General features: G+C 68.7%; 1 protein-coding gene across 2 annotated transcripts; it reads left to right on the forward strand.

The window, feature by feature from the left end:
- Positions 1 to 1,729: 1,729 nt before the first annotated feature.
- RGS19 (regulator of G protein signaling 19) lies at positions 1,730 to 6,540 on the forward strand. Of its 2 annotated transcripts, XR_009960037.1 has the most exons (6): positions 1,730 to 1,827; positions 1,978 to 2,114; positions 3,026 to 3,100; positions 4,378 to 4,612; positions 5,375 to 6,115; positions 6,293 to 6,540. XR_009960037.1 is itself a non-coding variant. In XM_062588874.1 (5 exons), exons 2-5 carry the CDS (start codon positions 2,014 to 2,016, stop codon positions 5,561 to 5,563), a joined length of 600 nt encoding a protein of 199 aa, XP_062444858.1. In that variant the 5' UTR covers positions 1,730 to 1,827; positions 1,978 to 2,013; the 3' UTR covers positions 5,564 to 6,540. The 2 variants fall into 2 exon arrangements, 1 of the variants encoding a protein (XP_062444858.1); XM_062588874.1 differs by having other exon boundaries at positions 5,375 to 6,540.
- Positions 6,541 to 8,159: the final 1,619 nt, after the last annotated feature.

Below are 8,159 nucleotides of genomic sequence, written 5' to 3' on the forward strand. Positions count from 1 at the left end.
GGCCGAGATCCCCGCTTAGCCGGCGCGGCTCGGCTTCGGGCACGCCGGCCGGGCAGGGCGGCATTCGCGCCGCGCCGGGAGACGCCGCGGGTCCCTCGCCGGCCTTTCCCGCGCCGTCAGCTCGCGTTTGCGCCGGGGGCCGCGGGGAGCCGGGTGCCAGCTTCGGGCCGTGCGAAAAGAGGAAGCCGCCTTTGCCGGCCCCGGGGCGGAGGATGACTCCGCAGAGCCGGGAGGCGGCTTCCGTCAGGCCGGGGCCGGCGGCAGCGTCGCGGGCCGCCGGCGGGTGCGCCCGGGCTGGCGGGTGCCAGGGCGCCTGCGTCGCCGTGGGGAAGCAGCACGAGGAGGAGGAGGAGGAGGAGGAGGACCCGGCCGTGCATCCCCCTTCCCGAGGCGCGGGAAGCGGCTGCGGTAGCGGGCGGCGCGGGCGCTCCGGGGGGGCCGCGCACGGCGGCGGCGGCGGCGGGCGCCGGGGCGGCGCGTGCCCGCGCGCCGGGCAGAGCGGCCCGGCCTTGGTGGGGCTTTCCCAAAAAAGGTCTGAACTCTTCGGTTGACTTTGCCACTTCCCTTACCACTCCCTTTCCTGCGAGAGGATGTGCTCGCCCGCTCGGCTGTACGCCGCGTCGGGCCTGGGGCGGGGGGGGGGGGTCTTTTTTCTTCTATTTTTTTTTCCCCCACCCACCTGCTCCTTCGCTGCTGCTGCTGCTGTTGCTGCTGGGGAGGCGGCGAGCGCCCAGCCGCGGTGCGCCGGCACGGGCCGCCCCCGGGCCCCGCCGGCATGGCCCGCCGGCCGCTGCGCCCGCCGGAGCAGGTACGGGGGCGGCGCGCGGCCGGGCCAGCGCGGGCGCCGCCGTTCGCGGGGAGCTTTCCGCCGCTGCCGGCTGCGGTGCGGCTTCCCGGCGGCTCCGGGCGAGCACCGCCTTCCCGGCCAGAGCCGGGACGCCCTTTGCTCCCCGCCGGGGCTCGAAGGCCTTGGGTTTTTCCGAGAGCCGGAGCTCCAAATCCTGGGCTGGGGCTTCCCTGGCACCGCTGGCAGCAGCAAGGCTCTGGCCGCCGGCGCCGACACCTTGGGCGCTTGGCGACGTGGGTGCTGGGGCCGGGCCCAGCTGCTGCCTGGGCCGAGCAAGGCTGCAGGGGTGCATTGAGTTAAAAAAAGAAAAAAGCATGAAAAATCCCATTTCTGGCCGTTTTGGGAGGCCTCGAGCTCCTGCTCGCCCCTTCCCAGGCTGGAGGAAAAGCCGGGACTTGCGGCGCCCGCGGGGCGTTAAGGGCCCGTCCGCAGCCGCGGCGCGCTGGGCCGGGCGGCCAGCGAGCTCCGCTTCTCGCGCCGCCGGCGAAGAGCAACTTCCCTCCCCTGCTTCCCTGCGCTCATATGACACCGCGGAGCTGCTCCGACTTCCCCATCGCTGGCCTGGAAACAGCCCCGGGGCTGCCGCGGCCGCCGGCGGGGTCCCGTGCCCAGCGCTCGGCCGCGGCGAGCGGGGAGCTGCGCTTTCCCTGCCGGAGCGGCTTTCCCCGCCGCGGTGCAGCCCCGCTGGCAGCCCCCCCGCGAGCCTGCCCTCCCGTTTCCCTCTCCTTGCACCGCTTGCCTTCGCTCCTGCCGCGCCAGCGAAGGGCTTTTCCCGGCGGGAAGCGCCGCTCGGAGGGCGCCGGGCCGCCGCCGTGACGCTCCTCTCCTTCCCCGCAGGCTCCGTGCAGGAGGGTGCAGGGACGCTAGCCGGGGCGCGCCGAGGGCACGGCTCGCCCGCTGCCCGGCCGCGGCGGCGCGCGCCGGACGGGCCCCCGCGGCGGCACCCGTCCACGTCCGCCGTGCATGAGGCCGGGACGCAGGTGAGGACGGCGCCGGGAGGCCGGAGCCGGGGGCTCGGGGCGGGCTGGCGGCAAGGGACGGCGCCGGGGTGGGGGACGGACGGACGGACGGACGGACGGCCAGCAGTCGCAGCAGGGCGGCTCACGCGCTCGGTGCCCTCCTGCCCGCAGCACGCAGGACCCGCGTCCGCAGAGCCACCCCTTCCGATGTCCCGGCATGAGGCTTCTCCGACAACGGTGCAACCCGCCGGCAGCCAGCGCCCCAACGCCTGCTGCTTCTGCTGGTGCTGCTGCTGCAGCTGCTCGTGGTACGTCGGGCGGCGCGGCGCGGCGCGGCGCGGCCGGGGCGCTCGGCTCGCCGAGCCCTCCGCAGCCCCTTCCTCCCCGACAACGTGCGTTTGGGCCGCCCGCCGGTCTGCTCGTCCGCGGGCTCCGCGCCTCCGGCAGCCCTGCCCTGCGGCCCCGGGGCACTCGGCGCTTTGCAGCCGCCGGGAGCCCCGGGCTCCGGAGAACACGCCGGGCCCCGGAGCTGGGCAAAGCCGGCGCCGGCGCGGCGGCCCCCTGCCACCCCGCGGCGCGTCCCTGGGGCTGCGCCTCGCCGCATTCCCGCCCCTTTTCCCCAATTTTCCACGCGGCGGCAGGCGGGACGGGCTCGCGAGCGCCGCCGGGGCGCGCAGCAAGTGGGGCGTCCCGCTGCGGCGCCGGGGGGGACGCGGGGCCCTGCCAGCCCGGCGAGGGGCAGTGTCGCAAGCAGGAAACGCTGCGGTCGCCTCCGGGCTCGGAAGCGCGGGGGCCCCCGGGGGAAGTTGCTTGGGAGCCTCTTGCGCCGCCGGCCCGCGGGCTGGGGGGTAGCCGCGGGGCAGCGGCGGCCCCCGCGGCTCCGGCGCCCCCGTCCCCGCCGCGCCCGGGGGTCTCCCGCGTTTCTAAATCTACCCGCGCCAGCGGCTTCCTGAGCCGGGCGGGCGCGCGCCGGCCGCCGGCTGCGGGGAGGCGATAACGCGGCGCGGCCGCGGGCCCCAAACCCCCCCCGGGGCGGCCGCGCCGCCGGCCGCGCCGGCACTGACCTCTGCCGGCTGCTCCCGCGCCGAGGCCGGCAGCCGGGCGCCGCTGCGATCGCCCGAGCGCGGGAAGCCCGGCCGGGGGGCGGCGAGAGGCCTGGCCCCGCGGCGGGCAGCCCCCTCCGCCGCCGCCCGTTACTACCTTTCCGTCTCCCCGGCAGGAACGAGGACCGGGAGCGAGCATGGAGGGCGTCTCGGGAGACCAAACTGGAGACCATCCCAAACTGTGAAGCCTGGTGAGCGGAGGGGGCAGCGCCGGGTGCCGCTGGGGGCTTGTCCTGGGGGGGAAGGTGCTGCAGCGCAGCTCGGCGCGGCACAGCATGGTGCAGCGCAGCTCAGTGCACCACAGCACGGTGCGGCGTGGCACAGCGCGGTGTGGCACGGCACGGCATAGTGCAGCGTGGCACAGGGCCATGTTGCATGGCACAGTGCGACGCAGCATGGTCCAGCGTGGCACAGTTCAGCACAGCATGGCACAGTACAGCGCAGCATGGCACGGTGCAGCGTGGCACGGTGCAGTGCAGCAAGGTGCAGCATGGCACGCTACAGTGCAGCAAGGTGCAGCGTGGCACAGTGCAGTGCAGCAAGGTGCAGCATGGCACAGTGCAGTGCAGCACGGCACTGCAGTGCAGCAAGGTGCAGCATGGCACAGTACAGTGCAGCAAGGTGCAGCATGGCACAGTGCAGTGCAGCACGGCACTGCAGTGCAGCAAGGTGCAGCATGGCACGGTACAGTGCAGCAAGGTGCAGCATGGCACGGTGCAGTGCAGCACGGCACTGCAGTGCAGCAAGGTGCAGCATGGCACTGTGCAGTGCAGCATGGCACGGTGCAGTGCAGCAAGGTGCAGCACGGCACTGCAGTGCAGCAAGGTGCAGCATGGCACTGTGCAGTGCAGCAAGGTGCAGCATGGCACAGCATGGCACAGTGCAGCACAGCCCGGGCCCCACCGCTCCGCTCCCTGGCGCGCTGCTCCGCGCGCGGGGACGCGCTCGATGCAGCGTGGCGGCGGGGCGCCAGGACACCCAGGTCCCCTCCGCCGCCCTTCCCGCAGCCGCTCGACACGGTGCCTCCCGTGCTCGGCCGAGAGAGGGGCTCCGTGGAGCCGCCGGCGCCAAGCGCTTGCCCCGGGGACACCGCGCGCTTTGCGCCCGCGCCGGGGGGAGCGCGCTGGCCTTGCAGCGGCAGGGATGGAGGGGATAAACCAACCCCGCAGCCAGCGCCGGGCACTTCCCGGGAAGCTCTGCGTCGCCGGGCGCTGCATTCCCCCCACTGGCCGCGGGGCTCAATATACCGCGGGGCTCTGCGCCGAGCCGACGCCGCGTAAGGCTCCGCCGAGCCGCGCGGGGGCCGGGAGCGAGGCGCCGGCGGGAGCAGCCTCCGGCCGAGAACCGCCCGGTCGGGCGGCCCCAATTAGCGGTGGATAATTACTGCTGCTGGCGGTGGCGGCGGCGAGGGGCCGGTTCGGGGCGCTGCGCGCTGACGCCGTGCCCTTGCCTCCGCGCCGCCCGGCAGCGCCAGACCCACGGCCGAGGAGGTGCGGGGCTGGGCGCAGTCCTTCGACAAGCTGATGAAGAGCCCGGCGGGCCGCAACGTCTTTCGGGAGTTCTTGCGGACTGAGTACAGCGAGGAGAACATGCTCTTCTGGCTAGCGTGCGAGGAGCTCAAAAACGAGTGCAACAAGCACAGCATCGACGAGAAGGCGCGGGTGATCTACGAGGACTACATCTCCATCCTCTCGCCCAAGGAGGTGCGCCCCCCCCCCCCCCCCCCCGGGTTTTGCAGCGCCGGGCAGCTGCCTCCTGCTTTTGCACCGCAGTGGCGAGACCATCACCCGCGGCGGCTCCCGGCAGCGTCCCTCGCGCGCGGTGCGGCGGGTCCCGCGGCCGGGCGGGAGGGGACCCCCGGGCCGGGGGCCAGAACTGCACGAGGGCACCGGCGTGGCCGAAAAGATGCTGCATCCCTGGGCCGGGGGGTGGGGGGGCACCCCAGCATGAGAGCGTCCCTGGGGTGGGAGCACCCTGCAGTGGGGGCACCCCAGCATGGGAGCGTCCCTGGGGTGGGAGCACCCTGCAGTGGGGGTGTCCATGGCATGGGGGCGCCCATGGGGTGGGGGCACCCCACAGTGGGGTACCCCAGCATGAGAGCGACCCTGGGGTGGGAGGACCCTGCAGTGGGGGTGTCCATGGCATGGGGGCGCCCATGGGGTGGGGGCACCCCACAGTGGGGGCACCCCAGCATGGGAGCGTCCCTGGGGTGGGAGCACCCCACAGTGGGGGCACCCCAGCATGGGGGCATCCATGGGGTGGGGGCTCCCCGGCATGGGAACATCCCTGAGGTAGGAACACCCCAGCTTGGGAGCACCCCACGGTGGGAGCCCCCCCGTCTGCCTCCCGGTGCAGCGCCACGTTCCCGCCCCACTTCTCCGCGGCGGTGGGAGGGAGGGAGGGAGGGTGCCGGGACCCGGCACCGGGGCGGCCCCGCTCACGGCCGCTTCTCTCCCGGCGCCCAGGTGAGCCTGGACTCGCGGGTGCGGGAGGTCATCAACCGGAAGATGCAGGAGCCGTCCTCGCACACCTTCGACGACGCGCAGCTGCAGATCTACACGCTGATGCACAGGGACTCGTACCCCCGCTTCCTGAACTCGGCCATTTACAAAGCGCTGCTCCAGAGCGTCTCCCGCGCCTCCTCGGAGGCCTAGGGGCGCCGCGGGGGGGGGGGGGGGGGGGGCCGCACCGGCCCGGGGCGGCCGCCACCCCAGTTTTTAGCTTTTTACCTATGAACCGTCCGTCTGTCCGTCCGTCCGCCCGGGCAGCGGTCCCCGCGCGGGCGCCCCGCAGGCCTGGCTCGTACTACTGAAGCGCTGCCCCGGCGGGGGGCCGGGGGGGGGACACACCGGTCCCCCGACCCAGGCTCTGCTCCCGGAGGTCACTTTACCCCCTGCCCGCCGCCCCCGGGGCCGCGGTGAGTCCCCGCATCCCCCCGCCCCGAGCCCCGGTTGGGGACCGGTTTTGGGGGGCTTGAGGGCAGGGGGGGATTGTTGTTGTTTTGATTTTTTTTATTATTATTTTAAATGCTTTTTTGTTGGCTTTTATCAAGGGGTGGGGGGGGGGATAAGCAGCTGTACATATAAAAACTTGACAGGTTTACATCGCTCCGTCTGTTTGCAGCGGCCCCGGGGGGCGGGCGGCGTTCCGGCCCCTTCCCGTGGGCTCGGAGCCGGAGCCGGACGGGAGGGAGCCTCTTCACACTGGTACGGCCAGGAAACCACCAGCGGTGGAGCGGGGAAGGGGGGCAGGCTCTGGGGCTCATCCTCTCCCCGTGCCCCCCGCCCCCCGGACTCCCCATATCCAGCTGCCCCGGGCCAGCGACTCGGAGCGGGCGGAAAAACCCACGCGGTTATCGTTCACCCGCCGGCACAAACTCGCAGGCGCCCCGGAGGAGCCGGGCTCCGCGCGGGACGGGAAGCGGCCCGGGGAGGGCACGCAGCACCCGCGCATTTCCGCACGGCACGAGGAGTCGCTTACCCGAGCGCCGGCTCCCAGAACTGGACCATTTCGGCCCGCAGCAGCCCCCGCGCGCCCCACGGCCGCCACCGCGGCCTTCGCCTTCGCCGGCCGCACAAAGCAGCCCGTGGTTTCACACCCATCTCCCCCCTCCATCCCTTTCGGGGGCGGGGGAGGGAGAAAAAAGGAGCACTAGTTCTTTTTACTGAAGATTCTTTTTTTAAACAAACAAATTATCTTTCTGGTTTGGGCTTTTTTTTTTTTTCTTCCTTCCTAGTGGTGTGATTGTGTGGATATTCACATCAGTAAATTCAGTTTGCCAAGCTGGAAATACAATTCAAAAAAAAAAAAAAAAAAGTATTTTTGAGAGAGACCAGAGATAGTCCACGTATCTAGGATCGTCGTACATTTATCATTTGCTGGTTACCAAAACGCAAGCTGATCTCGGCCTGCCTGACTCCTTCTGGACAAGCCGCTGCAGCAAGCGGCCCAAGTCCAGCTCTGAGCAGCTGCTTAAAAACAGGGTGGCATTTCTCGTTAAGCAGATATCAAAGCAGCAAAGAGACTGCTTTGCTACTCAGGGCTCTCCCATCCTGCCTCTCAAGAGTGTTTCTATACCTGTATCTGCAAAGCGATGCGGCTGCAGCAGCCGCCCACAGGACCCTCCGCCAAAGCAGCCCCCGCGGCTGCCGCACGTCCCGCGCAGCGTCCCCCCGGCGGGCGCTGACACCCTATCGGCCCGGCAGCATCCGCATCCCGCGCTGGGGAGGTTCTCAAGTCTGAGTTTTTTCTGCTGGTAAAGGAAATACGTCCAGATCGTTTTAAAAATCTGGCTCCAGCCCCGGGCGCGGAGGTGTCGGTGACTAAGCAGCGCGGCAGGCTGGCAGCACCTTCTCCCCGTGCCACAGAGGTCTCAGCCCAGCCGGGGCCCCACTACCACCAGATAATCCAGTTTGTCCCACAATCCTAGCACTTCTAAATATCTTATAATTGAATATTTCTGAGACACCTTTATATCTAATACATTTCACCTCCCTGACTCCCCTAGGTGTGTAGTTGGTATTATTCCAGAAGCTAAAGAAAAACACACAATAAAATGCAATGAAGCAAGATACTTTTCCTTAGCCTTGGAGAAGCTCCTTCTCCATTTATGAATCTCTACTCCACATGTAATTCGGGATTGTCAGCTGATTGCACGAAACTCAACTTCCCCCTTACAGCAATACAAGGCAGGCAACAGCAACTTGTTAATTAGCTGGCTGCTGTCCATAGCACACGAGCCAGAGTGCCTTGGCCAGCTTTGGGTTTAGATCCTGAAGCATTTTTTTTTTAATAGTTACTATAAGGACACTATTTCCTCCACAGGCTGCTTGAATAATCCCATCACCCACCACACTTGCGAGACTTAGCAAGCTGTCAGCATCTTTGAATCTCTTCCTTCTTGAGAGATTGGCTGCACCCCTTCAAAGCAAGGGCCCTGAGCAGAGGATCCTTCTGGGATCACTGCCTCAGGAGGAACACAGCCCTGTGAACGTGTCTGCCTTCACTTTAATGTGGCTGCTTACTCCCTTATAAACATCACGGAGATCTCTGATGAACGTCTGCTCTGGCATGCTGAAAAGCCAGTGGAAGTACTCGTTTTTCACCCAGGAGCTAGGAACAGAAGATGCAACTGCAAATGCTCCTGTGCTACGCGTGAGCAAGAGCTGAAGTGCAGAGGACTGCTCCAGAGCTGCCTCATGCCCAGAGGCTTTACTGGGGTCCCTTGAATGCTGTGCAGCACACCCGGTT

The sequence above is a fragment of the Rhea pennata genome, chromosome 16 (assembly GCF_028389875.1).
Source record: "Rhea pennata isolate bPtePen1 chromosome 16, bPtePen1.pri, whole genome shotgun sequence".
Classification (NCBI taxonomy): Eukaryota; Metazoa; Chordata; class Aves; order Rheiformes; family Rheidae; genus Rhea; species Rhea pennata.